The following is a 23506-nucleotide window of genomic DNA, read 5'->3' as shown; positions in this document are numbered from 1 at the left end:
CTAAGGAAAGTTTAAAAAAAATACTTAAGCTTACATCTTAAACCTTCCAAATAAAAGTCTCTTAAGAGTGGGATGTGGAAATGTGTGTTCAAAACAGAACTGGGTGATTCTTACGAGTACCTTAGTTGAGAACTACTTGTCTCAGTTTACAAAAAGTAGTATTTTCCTGCTAGGTTCCACACACTGTAGATATTATGATTAAATATTGATTAGATATATGATTATTGCCATGCTACCACTTTTTCTGTGGTAGAAACTTTCTTAGCCCACTTCTTCCTTCCGTGAATTTCCAAAATTTCTTCTCCATTCCTAATCTGTTCCCTTCCCTCGCGTCTCTGTTAGCAAAATAAGCATCCTAAAACTTGGTAAATCCCCCCTTTAGGTCCCATCTGGATAATTTAAATGTTTCTTTTTGCTCCCAAACTTAACAGTGGCGTATATTTTTGTCAGTTTAACCCTTGATCACAATATTGCTCTGTTGTGATGGAGAGATACTGGTCAGGGACCACATCACACTCTCTGTATGCTAGGCAATGTGTAGTGAGTTACATACTTCCTTGATAAATGCTTAATTATTGACTGAAGAGTCACTGAACTGTATACTTAGGCATATTTTTCTTGATTTTGCACTAATTTTCATTTTCACTCCTGTTGGACTCTTGTAGATTTATTTACTAAGTCTCTATTCTTATAGTAAGGTAACTTTGTAAGATATTTCTTAAAAAGTTTATTCCTTCTGTTTTTCTGTTGTTGAATAAAATCAAACTAATATCTTGACCATTCTGAGGAGTAGCTGATTTCTAATTTCTGCCATCATTTTAACCCAAAACGTATAAACCTGTTCATTTGTTTGAATTATCAATAAGGAACGTGAGCTAAGCAAGGCTGAGAAAAACAGCAATGTAGAAACTCTAAAAACAGAAGTAATAAGCCTTCAAAATGAGAAAGCAGACCTAGACAGGACCCTGCGTAAACTGGACCAGGAGATGGAGCAATTAAACCATCATACAGCAACACGTACCCAGATGGAGATGCTCACCAAAGACAAAGTATGACCTTTCTTTTTATTCTAATTATACTCTCTGGTGTTTAAAACAGTTTATCTTACATTCATAATTGTTATACTATGAAGTATTTAGTTGGTATTGGCTTTATATTTTAAGGGTTAAGTGAGCTTTATGCTCTATAAAATAAACTTTCAGGCTTAAAAACTGTACTCTAATTACAAAAAGTGTACAAAAGTGTTTACACAAACACACGTGTACATTTCTATTAATTTTTATCATATATCATACAGAAATTTTGATCTTCCCAAGTGACTCAGTGGTAAAAAATCTGCCTTCCAGTGCAGGAGGCCCAAGAGACTCAGGTTCGATCCCTGGGTCAGGAAGATCCCCTGGAGAAGGGAATGGCAGTCTATTCCAGTGTTCTTCCATGGAGACTTCCATGGACAGAGGAGCCTGGCGGGCTAAAGTCCATGGGGTTGCAAAGAGTCAGACGTGCCTGAGAGACTGAGCATACACGTACAGAAGTTTTAATTTTTGTGTCATCAGACCTGTTATTCTTTCCTCTAATACTGTAAGAAATTTTCAAGAGTTCCCTGGTGGCCAAGTATTACTGGTAGTTTCACTGCCATGGTCCAGGTTCAGTCCTTGGTGAGGCAACTGAGATATCCCACAAGCTGCATAGCACAGCCAGAATTAGAAATGATTTTTTTTTTCTTTTTCTCCTTGCATTTTCAGTTTTATTTTTAAGCCTAGAGCTGTAATCAATCTAAAATTTGGTTTTATTCTTTATGTAACGTGGAGATACTGAGTTTTATTTTTAAAAGATTTTTTTTTTCCCTTTAGGCTGACAAAGATGAACAAATCAGAAAAATAAAATATAGGCATAGTGATGAATTAACTTCGTTGTTAGGATATTTTCCCAACAAAAAACAGCTTGAAGACTGGCTTCATAGTAAATCAAAAGAAATTAATCAGACCAGGGACAGACTTGCCAAGTTGAAGTAAGTAGTTATAACATTTGAAGTTGTAGTAGAAGTCTCATGTCATGCTTTCATTTTTAATTGTTTTGAAATCATTTATTGTCATGAAATGGTATGTCTTATTGATTGAATTTGATTCTCCTCTATTTTACAAATTAAGTAAAATGGCAACAGTGATTTGAGCTTCTTGTTCCTTAAAAGTTTGCAGAACTAAGAGAAAGAATTAAAATATTCCTCTGTAAAAAGTGAGACTTGAAAATACAAAACTCCTAAAAGGTAATGTGGGGACAAGTTTCATTATGTTGAAATTGGCAATGATTTCTTGGTTATGACCCCAAAAGTACAGGCAGCAGAAGCAAAGCTAGACAGATGGGACTACATCATACTTAAAAACTGCTACACAACAGAGGGCAAAGGCAATCCACGTAATGGGAGAAAACATTTGCAAATGATATATCTGTTTAGGGTTGTTGTTCAGTCACTAAGTCATGTTCAACTCTTTGTAGTCTCATGAACTGCAGCATGCCAGGGTTCCCTGTCTTTCACTATCTCCCGAACTTTGCTAAAACTCATGTCCATGGAGTTCGTGATGCCATCCAACCATCTCATCCTCTGTTGCCCCCTCCTCCTGCCCTCAGTCTTTCCCTGCGTCAGGGTCTCTTCCAGTGAGTTGCTCTTTGCATCAGGTGGCCAGAGTATTGGAGCTTCAGTTTCAGCATCAGTCCTTCCAATGAATATTCAAGGTTGATTTCCTTTAGGACTGACTGGTTTGATCTCCTTGCTCTCCAAGGGACTCTCAAGAGTTTTCTCTAGCGCCACATTTCAAATGCATCAATTCTTCAGCACTCATCCTTCTTTATGGTCCAACTCTCACACCCATACATGACTGTTGGAAAAACTATGAAATGAAATGATGAAAGTCAGTCAGTTGTGTCTGAATCTTTGCGACCCCATGGACTAGCCTGCCAGGCTCCTCTGTCCTTGGAATTCTCCAGGCAGGAATACTGGAGTGGGTAGTCATTCCCTTCTCCAGGTGATCTTCCCAACCCATGAATTAAACTTGGGTCGCCTGTGTTGCAGGAAGACTGTTTACTATCTGAGCCACCAGGGAAAAACCAGTTTTGACTGTATGGACCTTTGTTGGCAAAGTCATGTCTCTGCTTTTTAATACGTTGTCTAGGTGACCATGCCATCGTGATTATCTGGATCATTAAGACCTGTTTTTGTAGTTCTTCTGTGTATTCTAGACACCTCTTCTGCTTCTGTTAGGACCTTGCTGTTTCTGTCCTTTATTATACCCACCTTTGCCTGAAATGTTCACTTGGTATCTCTGGTTTCCTTAAAGAGATCTGTAGTTTTTCCCATTCTGTTGTTTCCTTTTATATATTGCATTGTTCACCTAAGAAGGCTTTCTTATCTCTCCTTGATACTCTCTAGAACTCTGCATTCAATTGGAAATATCTTTCCCTTTCTCCTTTGCCTTTCTTTTCTCTTTTCTCAGCTATATGTAAGGCCTCTTCAGACAACCATTTTGCTTCCTTGCATTTCTTGTTTGCATTTCTTGTTCTTTGGGATAGTTTTGGTCACCACTAGTGTTAAAATCCCATGGACGGGGGAGCCTGGTAGGCTGCAGTCCATGGGGTCACAAAGAGTCGGACACGACTGAGTGACTTCACTTTCACTTTTCACTTTCATGAATTGGAGAAGGAGATGGCAACCCACTCCAGTGTTCTTGCTTGGAGAGTCCCAGGGACGGGGGAGCCTGGTGGACTGCCTGCCGTCTACGGGGTCGCACAGAGTCGGACACAACTGAAGTGACTTAGCAGTGTTACAAACCTCCATCCATAGTTCTTCAGGGACTCTGTCCACCAGATCTAATCTCTTGAATCTATTTATCATCTCCACTGTATAATCATAAGGGATTTGATTTAGGTCATACCTGAATTGTCTAGTGGTTTCCCTGCTTTCTGAATTTTGCAATAAGGAGTTCATGATCTGAGTCACAATCAGCTCCAGGTCTTGTTTTTGCTGACTGTATAGAGCTTCTCCATCTTCGGCTGCAAAGGATGTAATCAATCTGATTTTGGTATTGACCATCTGGTGATGTCCATGTGTATAGTCATCTCTTATGTTGTTGGAAGATGGTGTTTGCTATCACCAGTGCATTCTCTAGGCAAAACTCCATTATTTTTTGCCCTGCTTCATTTTGTACTCCAAGGCCAAACTTGCTTGTTACTCCAGGTGTCTCCTGACTTCCTAGTTTTGCATTCCAATCCCCTATGAAGAAAAGGACATCTTTTTTTTTGGTTTTAGTTCTAGAAGGTCTTGTAGGTCTTCACAGAACTGTACGACTTCACCTTCTTCGGCATTAGAGGTTGGGCACAGACTTGGATTACAGTGATCTTGAATGGTTTGCCTTGAAAACAAACCGAGATCATTCTGTTGTTTTTGAGATTGCACCCGTGTACTGCACTGATGCAAAGAGCTGACTCATTGGAAAAGACCCTGATGCTGGGAAAGATTGAGGGCATGAGGAGAAGGGGGCGACAGAGGATAAGATGGTCGGATGGCATCACCAACTCAATAGACATGAGTGTGAGCAAACTCCAGGAGATGGTGAAGGACAGGGAAGCCTGGCATGCTGCAGTCCATGGAGTTGCAAAGAGTCAGATACGACTGAGCAACTGAACACCAACATCAACTGCATTTTGGACTCTCTTGTTGACTCTGAGGGCTGCTCCATCTCTTCTGAGGGATTCTTGCCCACAGTGGTAGATATAACAGTCATCTGAGTTAAATTTGCTCATTCCTGTCCATTTTAGTTCACTGTTTCCTAAAGTGTCGATGTTCACTCTTGCCATCTCCTGCTTGACCACGTCCAATTTACCTTGATTCATGGACCTAACATTCCAGGTTCCTATGCAATATTGTTCCTTACCGCATCAGACTTTACTTTTACCACCAGATACATCCACAACTGAGCATCATTTCCACTTTGACCCAGCCTCTTCATTCTTTCTAGAGCTATTTCTTCACTATTTCCCAGTAGCGTATTGGACCCCTACCAACCTGATTGGCTCATCTTCCAGTGTCATATCTTTTTGCCTTTTCCATGAACAATATGAACAGTATGATTAGGGGTTAATATCCAGAATATATAAAGAACTCCTACAATTTGGTAATGAAAAAACAAATACTCAGATTAAAAAATGTCAAAGGACTTGAAGAGCAATTTCTCCAATAGATATACAACTAGCTAACAAGCATATAAAAAAATACTCAGAATCACTAATCATTAAGGAAATGCAAATCAAAACCATGGTGATATAGCACTCCACACCGGTTAGGATGACAGTTATCAAAACAATAGGAAATACAGTAGTGTGTTATAATTTATAATAGAAAATGAAAGAGCAGTATGTATATAACAGAATCACTTTGCTGTGCAGCTAACACTAACATATTGTAAATCAACTATACTTCAATTAAATAAAATAAGTTTTTAAAAAACCCAGAAAACAAGTGTTGAGGATGTTGAGAAATTGGAACTCTGTGCACTATTCATGGGAATGTAAAATGGTGCAATTACTATAGAAAACCTTGGAGGTTCTTCAAAAATTAGGAAAAGAATAACCAGATGATTGAGCCGTTCCACTTGTGGATATATATTCAAATGAAAACATGATCTCAAGGAAGTATTTGTAGTCCATGTTCACTGCAGCATTATTCGCAATAGCCAACAGGTGGAAAACCTGAATGCTTATTGATGGATGAATAGATAAATAAAATTTGGTGTATGTATGATGGAATATTTATCTTTGTAAAAGAAGGAAATCCTCTGTGTGTTGATGAACTTTGAGGATATTAAGTGAAGTTAAGTGAAGTATACTAGTCACAAAAAAGTACTACATGGTTCCACTTAAATGAAGTATTCAAAGCTGTCAAACTCTTAGATACAGAAAGTATATATATTGGAGGTTCAGAGTAGCCAGAGGATGAGGGCGGGGTGGGGTGGGGTGTGGTGTTGTTCATTGGGTATAGAGTTTAGTTTTATAAGATGAAAAAGCTTTAGAGATCTGTTACACAAAAATGTGCATACAGTTAACACCACCATGCCATACAATTTAAAATGCGTAAGGTGTTAAATTTTGTTTTTTCCACAGTTTAAAAAAAGTGATCAATTTTTTTGAAATATCACCTTGAGTGGTGTTTAGATAGGAGGGTCAAAAATCCCACACATTTTTGAGGAAGATGGTGAATTTGGCCATGTTAAATTTGTATTTCTTGTGGAAATGTCTGTTAGGGAATAAGATATTAGAGTTTGAGGTTTAGTAGATTGGAAGTTGTTGCTTTGCAAATGATATTGGCGTCAGTAGTACATGTCAACTTGGAGTTATTCAAAGAGAAGAGAAAAAGAATTGTAGTGAAATCCTGGAAAACATCAACATTTAAACTGTAGGCAAGCAGAGGAAGAGGAGCAAGAGAACCAGATGCCCAGGGAGCGAGGGTGAGAGCAAGAGAGGAGTGTTGTCTGGTTTGCCTTGAGAAAATATTCTTCCAAGGAGGAGCCCACATGTATGTGGTGCTGTTAAAATAGTGATCTTAATGAGCAGTGCTCGATGGCTAGAATGGTGAAAGCATCATCTGCATGTTATTTTTTTTCCAAATTTTTACTGCAACTCACAATGGAAAGTATCAAGATGAGGCATGTGTGCACTCATGCATATTTATCTGAAACAGATTTCTTAAAATAGTACCAATACTAACTACGCTCAATCCACTCCAATATATTCTACATAGTATGTTCAGTTTTTTAAAATATGCTGAATATGATACATTAAATTGATTACATGACTTACCTAATGTATCAAAACCTGGAAATCGAAAACCCCTGATTTGTATGGGCATGGAGGCTGGCTAGGATGATATTTAAGAGTTGGAGTGAAAATTAATTGTACTAGTGAGCAAAGTCTTTGATGAATGAGAGGGAATGAGTGATCAGGTTGTAAAAATTGGTTTGGCCAAGGTGTGTGTTCGGTTTTTCCTCTAAGGTGACTCTGGCAGCACTAGTTGTCTTTAACTTCATTCAGAGCAGTTTTGTTCGATTGTATTATGACAGCTGTCCCGTCAGCATGCTTTTTAAAATAAATAAATAAAACGTCCCCAACTTGGTGAATTTTGTGTAGCCATTTTAGAATTGAAGATGAAAGAAAAAAGCAACATTTTCACATATTATGCTTTGTTACTTCAAGAAAAGTAAAAATGCACCTGAAACACAAAGATTTGTGCCAAATATAGAGAAGGCACTCTGGTTGAAAGCAGTCCGTGTTATGCCATACGGCATGTAGCTGACATACTCAAAATATCCACATCGAGCTCTGAAAATCATTTGCACCAGCTTGGTTGTGTTAATCGATTTGATGTTTGGCTTCCACATAAATTGAGTGAAAAAAACCTTCTTGACCATATTTCCACATGCAGTTCTCTACTTAAACATAACAAAAAGTTCCATTTTTAAAAGAAATTGTGACAGGCAATGAAGAGTGGATACTGTACAATAATGTGGAATGGAAGAGATCGTGGGTCAAGGAAAGTGAACACCCACCAACCATACACCAAAGACCAGTCTTCATCCAAAGAAGTTGATATTGTGTATATGGTGGGATTGGAAGTGAGTCCTCTACTATTAACTCTTTCCAAAAAACCAAACAATTCCAACAAGTACAGCTGCAAATTAGACCAACTGAAATTCTCTTAATGGAAAAAATTTCAGTTCTTTGGAAGACCATAAAAGGCACCTGGAACAACTAGTTCTTTGCTCAAAAAGATAAAGTTTTTGGAAGATGGAATTAAGAGTTGCCTAGAAAATGGCAGAAGGTAGTGGAACAAAACAGTGAATACATTGTTCAGTAAAGTTCTTGGTGAAAATGAAAAATGTCTTTTATTTTTACTTTAAAACCAAATGAACCTTTTGGTCAACTCACTGGATGACAGCAACAAAGAGGGAACACAGGGAACATTTTTTGCTGGAGGAATGGAAGTACAGTTTTGAAAGGATTCACACAGAGTTAAGTGAATGCTCTCCTTTTTTCTAATCTCCCTCCAGTAGATCTGTGAAGCATGTTCTCCTTGCTGAGGTTCTTAATGCAAGATCTAAGACCATGATCCCCCTCAAACCAAGCAGAATTCGGTCTGTACACATTTTTCTGGGAGCCGGCGTCTGACCAGAGTGCGTCAGTGTACTGTAGGGCTAGAGTGCAGGCAGTAGTGGGCTGTTGCCATGACTTGTAAAAAAAAAAAAAAAAAAAAAGCACCTGGTCACAGCAGACTTTTGTAGTATTTTCTGGCAGAGTTTATCTTGTATCTGCCTTCACACTTTGAATTCATTTCTCATATTTTAAAATTATAATCTATTTTCTTATTTTAGCAAGGAACTAGCTTCAGCTGAGCAAAATAAAAATCATATAAATATTGAGCTAAAAAGGAAGGAAGAGCAGTTGTCCAGCTATGAAGACAAATTGTTTGATGTCTGCGGCAGCCAGGATTTTGAAAGTGACTTGGACAGACTTAAAGAAGAAATTGAAAAATCGTCAAAACAACGAGGTAAGTTACGATCTTTACGTTATCAGGGCATTTTCATGTTTTTGAATTTTTGTTCACAGGTAGCTATTAAGGATGGGAGATTTAAAAACTTGCTGCTGGAGCCAGGTGGCTCAAGTTTCAGTTCTGGTTCTACAACCTACTTGCTTTATGACTTTGGACAGATTATTAAAACTTTTTATACTCCAGATTCATTACCTGAGGACATAATTGCCTCAGGATGTTGGGGAGGAGTAAATGAGATTATAGTGTCTGGCACGTAACACTCTCTATAAGTTTTGTTATACTTTTTGTGTTACCAGAAAATATATAAATCTGAATGTATTGTGCCCTTGAGAAGATTTAAATGTCAGAATTTTTATTTCTTTCATAGTGTGTTTATAAAGCAAGAAGACTATCATGTATTTACAGAAAAGGATAGAAATATATTAAAACCATATTTTATGTGCATCTCACTGAGAATATATATATATGTTTTTTAAATAGCCATGTTGGCCGGAGCTACAGCAGTTTATTCCCAATTCATTACTCAGCTGACGGATGAAAACCAGTCGTGTTGCCCTGTCTGTCAGAGAGGTTTTCAGACAGAAGCTGAATTACAAGAAGTCATCAGTGATTTGCAGTCCAAGCTGAGGCTTGCTCCAGATAAGCTCAAGTCGACAGAATCAGAGTTAAAGAAAAAAGAAAAGCGGCGTGATGAAATGCTGGGACTGGTGCCCATGAGGTGAGAATAGCAATTTCCCGTTACCGTGCCTGTATAGCAGCACTGTAAGAGATAACCTGTCTACCTCCTAGCATAGGGTGGTATTCAGTAAGCAAGAGTTGAATGAATAGAGGTTAAAGTCGGGAATCTAAGCCGGAATGTTATTCTCGTGTTAATTTATGTGATAAGAAAGAATTGTTTTGTTTCAAAATAAGTTTGTTTCTTAAACTACTCACAGGATGGTGATACATTCTTTACTCTGTGTGAGTGTGTGTATGAGTTTCATTCCTGAGACTTGGGTTGAGGGCAGAAATTTTTAAATCTAAATTTTCAGACTATTTGCTGACGTGTCACTTTCTAAAACCAGCAGAAGAATTAAAGTACTGGAAAGCCCCCCCTTAAGAGACGAATTTTAAACTATACTTATGTTTTTCTCATTTCCAGAAAGAATGAATTATAGATGATTTCTATTGTTTATTTTTCCCTCTCTTCTATAAGAAATCCAGATGATGGTCTATTTATAAATAAAATCAAGTCAGAAAGTATGTGAAGATTGCCTTGGTATTTCCCAGAACATAGAGCACAAAAATGGTCACAGAGACCAATAAGACATGACCTTCATGGAGCTGATAATCTTTGTAAGGAAAAAAGCTCTCAGAATTAGATGTAGAAAGTTAGACTTGATAAAGAACTTAATTGGTTCAAACAAATGCATTAGTTAGGAAGAAAGAAGCCAGTGGACTACAGAATTTTGAGGGAAGGAAGACTGTAAAGCATAGAAAAATAGATTTGATTCATTTAAGAGAAGGAAAGGGGAGAGGGAAATTAGACCAGTGTGTATAAAGGACAGGGAAGAGTGAGACATGTGCTGTAGTAGAAACATTATCTGGAGTTTGAGAACCTGTTTGTAGTGACTGATTCCCATAAGTAGGGAAGACAGAGCTGCATTATGTTCATTCCTAGTTACACCTCTGTCTTTTAGGTGATGGGGAGCCATCCTCAGGGATTTATTGAAAAATGTGTTTTAGGAAAATTAATCTAATGTTCAGTTCAAGTCAGTCGCCCAGTCATGTCCTACTCTTTGCATCCCCATAAATTGCAGCACGCCAGGCCTCCCTGTCCATCTCCAACTCCTGGAGTTCACTCAAACTCATGTCCATTGAGTCGGTGATGCCATTCAACCATCTCATCCTCTGTCGTCCCCTTCTCCTCCTGCCCCCAATCCCTCCCAGCATCAGAGTCTTTTCCAATGAGTCAACTCTTTGCATGAGGTGGCCAAAGTATTGGAGTTTTCAGCTTTAGCATCAGTCCTTCCAAAAAGAACACCCAGGGCTGATCTCCTTTAGAATGGACTGGTTGGATCTCCTTGTAGTCCAAGGGATTCTCAAGAGTCTTCTCCAACACCACAGTTCAAAAGCATCAATTCTTAAGTGCTCAGCTTTCTTCACAGACCAACTCTCACATCCGTACATGACCACTGGAAAAACCATAGCCTTGACTAGATCGACCTTTGTTGGCAAAGTAATGTCTCTGCTTTTGAATATGCTATCTAGGTTGGCTATAACTTTCCTTCCAAGAAGTAAGTGTCTTTTCATTTCATGGCTGCAATCACCATCTACAATGATTTTGGAGCCCTCAAAAATAAAGTCTGCCACTGTTTCCACTGTTTCCCCATCTATTTCCTGTGACGTGATGGGACCAGATGCCATGATCTTCGTTTTCTGAATGTTGAGCTTTAAGCCAACTTTTTTACTCTCCTCTTTCACTTTCATCAAGAGGCTTTTTAGTTCCTTCACTTTCTGCCACAAGGGTGGTGTCATCTGCATATCTGAGGTTATTGATATTTCTCCCGGCAATCTTGATTCCAGCTTGTGCTTCTTCCAGCCCAGTGTTTCTCATGATGTACTCTGCATATAAGTTAAATAAGCAGGGTGACAATATACAGCCTTGACGTACTCCTTTTCCTATTTGGAACCAGTCTGTTGTTCCATGTCCAGTTCTAACTGTTACTTCCTGACCTGCATGTAGGCTTCTCAAGCGGCAGGTCAGGTGGTCTGGTATTCCCATCACTTTGAGAATTTTCCACAGTTTATTGTGATCCATGTAGTCAAAGGCTTTGGCATAGTCAGTAAAGCAGAAATAGATGTTTTTCTGGAACTCTCTTGCTTTTTCGATGATCCAGCAAATGTTGGCAATTTGATCTCTGGTTCCTCTGCCTTTTCTAAAACCAGCTTGAACATCTGGAAGTTCACGGTTCACATAATGCTGAAGCCTGGCTTTGAGAATTTTGAGCATTACTTTACTAGCATGTGAGATGAGTGCAATTGTGCGGTAGTTTGAGCATTCTTTGGCATTGCCTTTCTTTGGGATTGGAATGAAAACTGACCTTTCCAGTCCTGTGGCCACCACAGAGTTTTCCAAATTTGCTGGCATATTGAGTACAGCACTTTCACAGCATCATCTTTCAGGATTTGAAATAGCTCAACTGGAATTCCATCACCTCCACTAGCTTTGTTCTAGTGATGCTTTCTAAAGCCCACTTGACTTCACATTCCAGGATGTCTGGCTCTAGGTGAGTGATCACACTACTGTGATTATCTGGGTCATGAAGATCTTTTTTGTACAGTTCTTCTGTGTAGTCTTTACACCTCTTCTTAATATCTTCTGCTTCTGTTAGGTCCATACCATTTCTGTCCTTTATCGAGCCCATCTTTGCATGAAATGTTCTCTTGGTATCTCTAATTTTCTTGAAGAGATCCCTAGTCTTTCCCATTCTGTTGTTTTCCTCTATTTCTTTGCATTGATTGCTGAGGAAGGCTTTCTTATCTCTCCTTGCTATTCTTTGGAACTCTGCATTCAGATGCTTATATCTTTCCTTTTCTCCTTTGCTTTTCACTTCTCTTTTCACAGCTATTTGTAAAGCCTACATTGAATAGATTAAAGTGAGAAAAACTCTAAAAGCAAAAAATAAGGACGATATGTTGACTTGGAAAACTGAAGAGGAGTGCGAGGAAAAGGAGAAGGAAAGATGCAAGAAGATGTGCTTTGTGGTAGCCAGCCTGTAAGATGGTCCCCAGCGATCCTTGCCTCCTGGCATTCACATTCTTGCATGGTTGTCCCTCATGTTCCAGGATGGGTTCCAGGATGTGTAACCAGTAAAATACAACAGAAGTGATCACATGTTCCTTCGAGGATCAGATTATAGAAGACACTGTAGCTTCCTGCTCTCCTTTTCTTTCTCTTGGATCTGGGGGAAGCCAGCTGCTGTGTTGTGAGCAGCCCTTTGGAGGGACCCACTTGGTGAGGACCTGAGGCTTTTGAACAACCACATGAGTGAATGTACCATTTGGAAGCAGATTCTCCAGCAGTAATACCTTCAGATGACTGCAACTCACAGCTTGACTGCACCTTCAGTAACACACCCTGAGTCAAAAATACCCAGATAGTAGCTAATCCTCCTATCTGTGGGAAATAAGTGCTATTGTGTTTTAAGCTGCTAAGTTTTGGGGTGTTGTGTTATGTAGCGATAGATAACTAATATAATCATCAAGAATAAAAACCAGATCATTAGGGGCTACAGAGAGCATGTCGTATTGAGACAAAAGCAATAATTTGAGAATGAAATGGAATAAGGCAGGATCTTAAAAAGAAAGACATCAAGTGAAAGATAAAATTAGTAGTTGGTAGAAAGTACATGTAGTTCTGTGTTAAACTGATAAATTATGAAGAGCAGAAATCAACACTCAACACAGCTCCCCTTGTCAGAGTAAGGTATATATCTTAATCATTGTTGTGCCTCCATAATTCTTTGTGTTTTGTAAGTTTGGTAACTATTTGCTGAATGAATGAGAACTGTAGTAACTGTGTTTATAGCTGCATAACAAACCCCCCTCAGAACTTGGTACCTCACAACAATGATTTATTATGATCTTCCATGGTTCTGTGGGATAATTGGGCTTAACTAAGTAGTTCTTATTTGGAGTATTTTCATGCAATTGCAGTCAGATATTGGCTGCAGTCATTTCAAGGCTCTACTGGCCTGGACATTCAGTATAGTTCACTCATATGGCTGGTGATGATGCTGACTGTTGGCTGGGAGCTCATCTGAGGCTCTGCTGGCCTGGGCATTCAGATGGTTCACTCATACGGTTGGCAGTGATGCTGACTGTTGGCCACAGGCTTACCTGGGCTGTCACGCAGAATGCCTTCATGAGGCTTCCACCTGTGTCTTGGGCTTTTGGAAGCATAGTGGCTAGATTACCACAGAAAGTATTCTAAGAGCAAATGTGTTAAGGCCTGGGCCCAGAAACTGTCATAGTGTTACTTCTGTTTTTTATTGGTCATGCTGCTGCTGCTGCTAAGTCGCTTCAGTCGTATTCGACTCTGTGCGACCCCATAGACGGCAGCCCACCAGGCTCCCCCATCCCTGGGATTCTCCAGGCAAGAACACTGGAGTGGGTTGCCATTTCCTTCTCCAATGCATGAAAGTGAAAAGTGAAAGTGAAGTCGCTCAGTCACGTCCGACTCTAGTGACCCCATGGACTGCAGCCTACCAGGCTCCTCCGTCCAGGGGATTTTCTAAGCAAGAGTACTGGAGTGGGGTGCCATTGCCTTCTCCTTTATTGGTCATAGTGTTACTGCTATTTTTTTACAGAGACCACATCTATGTGTGTGTATGCAGATGTAAAAATGGGGTTAAAATTTAATGGATGCCTATAGTTCTCCACAAAGATGACCCAGTCAAGTGAATGCTTGATTGTCATTAGGCTTTTGTAACTTTGTCAGTTTTTAGGTAGTGGGCACATAACTTAAGACAAACTTCTGGTCCATAACATCAAGAAATAATGTAAGCATGACTTATTCATAATCTGAATACGTTCATATTTATTCAGGAAAGTTTTTCATTGCTCTGATATAAAAGATTACAGGGCTTTTGTCACCACAGATTGGTTGATTGGCTTTTCTTGGTCATAGTGTGGACTTAAAAAATCATTAAGTAATAACAGTGTAATAGCTAATGCTTGAGTTTCTAGTTTATTACAAGATTCTCATTAGAAATCAGTTTAATTTATCATACTAATTTGATTTTGATTAAGAATTTAAAACTTTTCTGAAATAAGCTTAATAGCTTTTTATTTTTCAGATTAAATACAAGTGTTGTTGTTTCCGAGGTATTAACAAAAACAGGTTTGGGGCCAGTACCTGCCACGGGGGTGATAACTCATCAGCTAGAGTAGCAGTAGTAAAGTGGGTTCAACAGCTTTTGTACCATAAACCCATGTAGCATTTGACTGAGTGGTTTCCTTCCTTCCTTCCTCTTTTCTTCCATCCTTCATTTTTTTAATGTTTAAAGTTTTTTTTTTTTTAAGTTTTAAACTTTTAAAACTTTTTATTCTGTAATTTTACACTTAAAGAAAATTTACAAAGATAGTACAGAGAGTTCACATATATCCTTCACTCTGTTTCTCCTGATGTTCACAATTTATGTTACCATAATATGGCTATCAAAATCAAGAAATTAACTTTGGTATAATTCTATTAAACTACAAACCACATTTGAGATTTAGCAGTCTTTCTGTTAATATCCCTTTTCTATTTCAGGATCCAACTTAGGATCTCCACATTGCATGTATTATGCTTGTTATTAATATTTGTCCTTAGGCTCTTGTGTGGTCTACCATAGTTCTTTGTCTTTCATGATCTTGACACTTCTGATGAGTATGGTCTGGTAATTTGTAAAATATCTTTCTATTTGTCAGACAGCATGGTAAAATTGTTGCTATGAAGATCTCTCAATAGGTAATAAAATCAGTGGACAAAGGTTTGAGGAAAAACAGAATGTTTACATTGTCTTCAGTGTATTTCTCCTAGATATTTATTGATTACATAGAGAAAAATAGTAACTTTACAGTGGATAAATCTGGCTGACACTGTCTTTTCTAAGTAAGAGTAACATACTGACATCATGTGCCCACTAAAGATGCCCTGAGAAGGATACAACATCACTTCTATGGTATTCTTGCCAAAAAATATGTAACCTCCATTTCCTTATGAAGAAACGTTACATTGCTTATTTTTAATTGTGTTTTCTGTGAAGGCAAAGCATAATTGATTTGAAGGAGAAGGAAATACCAGAATTAAGAAACAAACTGCAGAATGTGAACAGAGACATACAGCGCCTCAAGAATGACATAGAAGAACAGGAAACACTCTTGGGTGCAATTATACCAGAGGAAGAAAGTGCTAAAGTGTGTCTGACAGATGTTACAATTATGGAGAGGCTCCAGGTACAGTTACTGCAGTTTAACGCAGAATAAAACTTGTTTCATGGTGGTTTGAAAATGACGTGTGAGTGTTTCAGTAGCTAGTTTTCAGGTACAGATTGTGTTTAGAGTTCCGTATTCTGAATATCAGGTAGTTTTAGGGAGTAACTGCTTAACTTACATTTCTGAGTTTAGTTCTTTTTATCTATAAGTTAGGAGAATTATGTTTATTTTTCTTTTTTAGTCTGCTTCCTTTAATTTGCATCCTCAGTTGGGTCTGACTCATTGTGGCCTCATGGACTGTAGCACACCAGGTTCCTCTCTCCATGGGAATTTTTTCAGGCAAGAATACTGGAGTGGATTGCCATTTCCTTCTCCACAGATCTTCCCGACCCAGGGATCAGACCCGCGTCTCTTGTTTCCTGCATTGGCAGGCAGATTCTTTACCACTGAGCCACCTGGGAAGGTGCCTTTATTTTCATCATTTAAATTAACTTAAGCATAAAATTAAGAGACTAGAGAGCTCTTTAAGAAAATTAGAGATACCAAGGGAACATTTCACGCAAAGATGGGCACAATAATGGACAGAAATGGTGTGGACCTAACAGAAGCAGAAGATATTAAGAAGAGGTGTCAAGAACACACAGAAGAAGTATACAAAAAAGATCTTCATGACCCAGATAATGAAAATGGTATGATCACTCACCTAGAGCCAGACATCCTGGAATGTGAAGTCAAGTGGGCCTTAGAAAGCTTCACTAGGGACAAAGCTAGTGGAGGTGATGGAATTCCAGTTGAGCTATTTCAAATCCTAAAAGATGATTCTGTGAAAGTGCTGCATTTAATATGCCAACAAATTGGGAAAACTCAGCAGTGGCCACAGGACTGGGAAAGACCAGTTTTCATTCCAATCCCAAGGAAAGGCAATGCCAAAGAATGCTCAAACTACTGCACAATTGCACTCATCTCACCTGCTAGCAAAGTCATGCTCAAGATTCTCCAAGCCAGGCTTCAACAGTACCTGAACCCTGTACTTCAAGATGTTCAAGCTGGATTTAGAAAAGGCAAAGGAACCAGAGATCAAATTGCCAGCATCCGTTGGATCATCGAAAAAGCAAGAGAATTCCAGAAAAACATCTATTTCTGCTTTATTGATTACACCAAAGCCTTTGACTGTGTGGATCACAACAAACTGTGGAAAATTCTGAAAGAGATGGGAATACCAGACCATCTTACCTGCCTTCTGAGAAATCTGTATGCAGGTCAAGAAGCAACAGTTAGAATCGGCCATTGAACAATGGACTGGTTCCAAATTGGGAAAGGAGTACGTCAAGGTTGTATACTGTCACCCTGTTATTTAACTTATATGCAGATTACATCATGAGGAATTCCGGGCTCTATGAAGCACAAGCTGGAATCAAGATTGCCAGGAGAAATATCAATAACCTCAGATAAGCATATGACACCACGCTTATGGCAGAAAGTGAAGAAGAACTAAAGAGCCTCTTGATGAAAGTGAAAGAGGAGAGTGAAAAAGCTGGCTTAAAACTCAACATACAAAAAACTAAGATCGTGGCATCTGGTCCCATCACTTCATGGCTAATAGATGGAGAAGCAGTGAGAGACCTTATTTTCTTGGGCTCCAAAATCACTGCAGATGGTAACTGCAGCCTGAAATTAAAAGACGCTTGCTGCTTGGAAGAAAAGCTATGGCCGACCTAGACAGCATATTCAAAAGCAGAGATGTTACGTTGCTGACAAAGGTCTGTATAGTCAAAGCTGTAGTTTTTCCAGTAATCATGTATGAAGGCAAGAGTTGAACTATAAAGAAAGCTGAGTGCCGAGGAATTGATGCTTTTGAACTGTGGTGTTGGAGAAGACTCTTGAGAGTCCCTTGGACTGCAAGGAGATCAAACCAGTCAATCTTAAAGGAAATCAGTCCTGAATATTTATTGGAAGGACTGATGCTGAAGCCAAAACTCCAGTACTTTGGCCACCTGATGTGAATAACTGATTCACTGGAAAAGACCCTGATGCTGGGGAAGATTGAAGGCAGGAGAAGAAGGGGACGACAGAGGATGAGATGATTGGATGGCATCACCGACTCAATGGACATGAGTTTGAGCAAGCTCCAGGTATTAGCGGTGGACAGGGAAGCCTGGCATGCTGCAGTCCATGGAGTCGCAGAGTTGGATACAACTGAGCAACTGAACTGACTGACTGAAGCATAAAAATAATTTCATTTTTATTGTATTAAAATTTGTTAAAATTACGTCTGAGAACAGTTACAAATTAGATTTTTAAAATAATTAAAAGCAGTTAATTTTTAAAGATTTTGAATACTGATAATGCCATAAATTTCCTAAAGGAAATAACTTTTATTTATTCTTAAGATGGAACTAAAAGATGTTGAAAGAAAAATTGCACAGCAAGCAGCTAAACTCCAAGGACTAGATTTGGATCGAAGTGTTCAGCAAGTAAACCAGGAAAAACAAGAAAAACAACACAAATTAGATACAGGTAATAGAGTGTGTTTCTTTATAAAGACTTCAACATTCCAAGCATATGGTTTTTACCACTAATTTTATAACTATTATGTGGACAAGGAACAGTCTTCCAGTCAATGGTATAGTCACTTTCTTTTCTCAAAAGCATCACTTCTTTGTTTCCTTTCTGTCCAGAACAGACTTTGAATAATAGGAACTTTTAAATAATTAGTAATAGATGGAAAGTAAAAGTCGCTCAGTCATGTCCAGCTCTTTGTGACCACATGGACTATAGAGTCCATGGATTTCTCCAGGCCAGAATACTGGAGTGGGTAGCCTTTCCTTTCTCCAGGGGATCTTCCCAACCCAGCGATTGAACCCAGGTCTCCTGCATTGCAGGCGGATTCTTTACCAGCTGAGCCACAAGGAAACCCCAAATAATAGATAAGCTGTTCTCTTTCTCAGTCATACCTGTCCTGTGAGCTCACGCATGACTGTTGGGGCAGCAGGCGGGTTTGGGAGCTGGATAAATTGTTCTGGCATTTTTCTTGCAGTGGGTGGAACCCACAGAAACTCAGCCTTTGTGAATGCCACAGACCTATAAACGGGAAAGATGTTACTTGTAGTATTTTCTGTGCCCTTCCACTAATCACTGTATGGATGTGTTCTCATGCAGTTTCTAGTAAGATAGAATTGAACCGTAAGCTTATACAGGACCAGCAGGAACAGATTCAACACCTAAAAAGCACAACAAATGAACTTAAATCAGAGAAACTTCAGATATCCACTAATTTACAACGTCGTCAGCAGCTAGAGGAACAGACTGTGGAATTATCCACTGAAGTTCAGTCCTTACACAGAGAAATAAAGGTAAAAGCATTCATATATATTTGTTTTTTAAAATTAGTTCAGATATATGAAATGCTCTTTTTGGGACAATGGCCAAAATATGGTTATTGTGAGAATCAAATCAAAATGGTATACAGAACTTGTACTAATAGGAAAAGACTTCTGGGAGAAGATTTACTGGCCATAATAAGAAAGAACTGGCTGCCTGGTTAAGTAGTAAACTTCCTATTACTGGGGGTGGTCTGGTGGTGGCTGCTAACTCCATATAAGGATTCCTACTTGTACTGGAGATTTGTCTTATCTAAAAATCCCACATGGATGGCAGCTACTGCCTCTCAGACATAGCACTCTTTTGATTCCAGATGTAATTTCAGCGTACTTCCCACTACAATCAGCAGGCACTGAGTTGACACATGGAATGGAACCTAATTGGCATCCCTCATCTAGTTTAATCAAACCTAAGTAAAAAGTGAAAGTGAGAGTCGCTTGGTCATGTCCGACTCTTGGCGATCCCACGGACTCTACAGTCCGTGGAATTCTCCAGGCCAGAATACTGGAGTAGGTAGCTGTTCCCTTCTCCAGGGTATCTTCCCAACCCAGGGATCGAAGCCAGATCTCCTGTGTTGCAGGTGGATTCTTTACCAGCTGAACCACCAGGGAAGCCCCCAATCAAACCTAAGACTCAGCCAATTAAATTTTTGAACAGTTTTATAAAAAATAGTCTTATCTAGGTTTATAACCATGCACATTCAGTAAGAACTAAGTATATTACTGAATCTGTTGTTACTATAAATGTTTCTTAAGTAGTTTTAGATTACAGAATATCAGAGGCTTAGAGGATCGTATAAATAGTAGTACTACCTTTTTTATTTTTTATAAAAAATAAACATTGTGACATGTAAACTATTGTATCTCATTTTGCATTCAGTGTATCATTTTGGTAAATGTGACAAAATTTCCTTCTTATAGAAAAAGAAGTTGAGACTTCCAGATATCCCATGATTTGTCCAAGTTCATACAGTTAGAAGGAGACAGAGTTAATTTACTGGTATATATCTTATGATATGTAAGACATTGGACTTCCTACCATACCTAACCACTTCCTAATATAAAATATACCACAACTGAACTAATTCTGAACAATTGTTTCTACCTTTATGAATTCACTAGGTACTTCAGGATCTTTTGAGGATCAGGGTTTTGAACAATGGTTATATTATGCTATAGAGATGTTGCAAGGCCAAATGATGTGGTCTTCTGATTAAAAGTTTTTTGAAAACCCCTTTCTTTCCAAAATAAGTCAGGACACACCTACATCAATGTACTAGTATGGTTTAAAATTACCATAAAATATCTACTTAGCTTCAGCAAGCTAAGCTTAATGTCAAAAGTTCCTTTATGATCATATTTCCATCTGTGAAAGAAAGAACTGAACTGAAAGAGCTTTCCTGTTCTTCAGTTACACAGAGCTGATATGGACCCCTACAAACTCAGGAAAATGTGTACCTGAAGCCACATGCTCATAACTGGAAGCACATAGCATAGATTAAGAATCAAGTCAGTGATCTAAAAAGAAATGATACAAATGAACTTACAAAACAGAAGGAGACTCACAGACTTAGAGAAAGAACGTATGGTTGCCGGGCTGGGGAGGGATGAGGGAAAGGGATAATTAGAGAGTTTGGGATATACATGTACACACCACTGTATTTAAAATGGATTACCAGCAAGGACCTACTGTGTAGCACACAGAACTCTGCTCAGTGTTATATGGCAGCCTGGATAGGAGAGGAGTTTGGGGGAGAATGGATACATGTACATGTATGGCTCAGTCCCTTCCCTGTTCATCTGAAACTGTCACAGCATTGTTAATTGGCTATACCCCAAGACAAAATTAAAATTTTGAAAAGAAAAAAAGAAGTCAGTATAGCATATATACTTGCTGGACACAGTATAGCATAGTGGCTAAAAGAGTGACTCTGGAGTTGAATGAGATTTGAATCCTGGCTCCTTCATTTACTGGTTTAGGGGACCCTGGACAAATCATTTCTGTGCTCATCTGAAATTTAGCATGAAAATAATGGTACTTTTCTCATAGGGTTGTTGAAAGGAGCAAATGAATGATTTAATCTTTTAAATGATTTTTAAAGCCTGGTACATAGAAAGTGGTTTTATTATAACTATGAAGTGTGAAATATGATAATGTAATGCTATTATATAAGGTCTTATATTTTTTATATCTTTAGGATGCTAAAGAGCAGCTAAGCCCTTTGGAAACAACACTGGAAAAATTTCAGCAGGAGAAAGAAGAATTAATCAACAAAAAAAATACAAGCCACAGAATAGCACAAGATAAAGTAAGATTTTGTTTATTATATATTTATCAAAAACATTTTTTTAATTATTATATTAAAAGCACCAAGTTGGACACTGATATTTCACATGAAATTAAAAGCATGATAAAATGATATTTGTGACATAATCTTTTTTAAATAAGGATTAATTGTAAATTATTTTACTTTTTTGGTATTATTTTGCTTCTTGATTTAAACTATTAATAGAAGTTTGAGAATTGAGAGCTTTTAATCTAATCCCATAGGTAATAAAGGGAGGTCATAAAATTTGATTTGAGATAAAATGTGTCAGTGATGGAAACTGGAACCCAGCGTTTCTAACTTCCAAGCCCATGTTTCACTGTATGCTCCTGTTAAGTTTTTGTTACCTTAATATAAGATATTCCTTGGAAATAAATCTTCCTAAATGCCTACGCCCAATATTTAATAAACATTTTTCTACAGATAAATGAAATCAAAGAGAAGGTTAAAAATATTCACAGTTACATGAAAGACATTGAGAATTATATTCAAGATGGAAAAGATGACTATAAGAAGGTAATTAAAACTACTTAATTGAATATAATTTAAAATGATTTGTTTATATTTTTATTTCTTATACTTAAATTTTCTTTTTTGTAGCAAAAAGAAACTGAACTTAATAAAGTAATAGCTCAACTAAGTGAATGCGATAAACACAAAGAAAAGATTAATAAGGAAATGGGAATCATGAGACAAGATATTGATACACAGAAGGTAGGTCCTTTTTTTGCTGATGATTTATGGTGGTTTTTATACCAGTAACATTCTTATCTTCTTTATTTTTTACTCTTCAATACTTGCATTGAGTAGATATGAAAACAGTAGGGAAAAGCAATTATTATGTATATATTTATATAAAAAATATGTTTCTCTTTTACGTTATTAAGAGACAAAGCAAATTTTCCTGTGGCATGATAAAAAGAGACATTTTCATTTGTAAAAGGAAATTTAAAAAAAGTATACTTGGTGTAACTTAAGTTATTGTGATTTTTTTGAGCATAACATTTTTTTTCTGATTGTATTCTTTTTTTTATTGAACTATATTTGGATTACAATGTTGTGTCAGTTACTGCTGTACAGTGACGTGACTCAGTTATGTATTACATACACACTCTTTTTCATATTCTTGTCCATTATGGTTTATCACAGGATATCGATGTAGTTCCCTGTGCTGTACAGTAGGCCTTTGTTGTTTATCCATTCTCTGTATACCAGTTTGCATCTGCTAATCCCAACTCCCAGTCCCCAGCCTCTCTCACATCCCTCCCCCTTGGCAACCACTAGTCTTTCTGTGTCCATGATTCTGTTTCATGTGTGTGCATGCATGCTCAATCATGTCTGATTCTTTGTGACCCCATGGAATGTAGCCCACCAGGCTCCTCTGTCCATGGGATTTCTCAGGCAAGAATACTGGAGTGGGTTACCATTTCCTTCTCCAGGGGATTTTCCTGACTCAGGGATTGAACCCGCGTCTCTTGCATCTCCTGTAGTGGCAGGCGGATTCTTTACCACTGTGCCACCATAGGTTCATTTGTATCATATTTTAGATTCTCTATATAAATGATATCATATGGTATTTGTCTTTGTTTTTCTGACTTCAGGTAGTGTAATCTTTAGTGGCATCCATGTTGCTGCAGATAGTTATTTTCATTCTTTTTAATGGCTGAGCAATACTCCATATGTATGTACACATCTTTATTCATCTGTCAGTGGACGTTTAGGTTACTTCCATGGCTTGGCTATTGTGAATAGTGCTGCTGTGAAGGTGGGGCTGCATGTATCTTTTTGAATTATAATTTCATCGGGATGTATGCCCACGAGTGGGATTGCTGGTTCATATGGTAATTGTTTTCAATTTTCTGAGGAACCTCCATACCATTTTTCCACAGTGGCTGCACCAATTTATAGTCCCACCAACAGTGTAGGAGGGTTCCCTGAGAAAAGCAATTCTAATAACATCGTGATTTCTTCTTTCCTTTTTTGTTTTCAGTAAGAGACTTCCTTGGTAAAAATTTAAACATAAAAACATAAAAGTCTCCCTCCCCTGCTGACAATTGACAGTCTCACTTCTCTATGTTATTCTTAAATGTTGTAAGTAGACTATATTGTTTTTCATTTGATTCCTTTATTTGCTTTCTCTATTAAAGAAGTTAATTTCTACTGTATAATTAAAATCACATTGAGAAGAAAATTTTCAACATGTCTTATATGAACATAATGGTTAATATCCTTAAAAACTATAC

The 23506-nt window shown here is 38.0% G+C and overlaps 1 protein-coding gene across 1 annotated transcript in view; it reads left to right on the top strand.

The window, feature by feature from the left end:
- RAD50 (RAD50 double strand break repair protein) overlaps nt 1-23506 on the top strand; it is a 109442-nt gene that overhangs the window by 52584 nt on the left and 33352 nt on the right. Inside the window, exons 10-19 of the mRNA XM_070793195.1 lie at nt 867-1049; nt 1851-2008; nt 8415-8590; nt 9074-9311; nt 15388-15577; nt 17947-18073; nt 18716-18909; nt 21135-21245; nt 21687-21779; nt 21864-21977. Of these exons, the coding sequence (XP_070649296.1) occupies nt 867-1049; nt 1851-2008; nt 8415-8590; nt 9074-9311; nt 15388-15577; nt 17947-18073; nt 18716-18909; nt 21135-21245; nt 21687-21779; nt 21864-21977 (1584 nt within the window). The remainder of the gene's footprint in view (nt 1-866; nt 1050-1850; nt 2009-8414; nt 8591-9073; nt 9312-15387; nt 15578-17946; nt 18074-18715; nt 18910-21134; nt 21246-21686; nt 21780-21863; nt 21978-23506) is intronic.

The sequence above is a fragment of the Bos indicus genome, chromosome 7, assembly GCF_029378745.1.
Source record: "Bos indicus isolate NIAB-ARS_2022 breed Sahiwal x Tharparkar chromosome 7, NIAB-ARS_B.indTharparkar_mat_pri_1.0, whole genome shotgun sequence".
NCBI classification, from domain to species: Eukaryota; Metazoa; Chordata; class Mammalia; order Artiodactyla; family Bovidae; genus Bos; species Bos indicus.
This window is presented reverse-complemented; position numbering and strand designations above follow the sequence as displayed.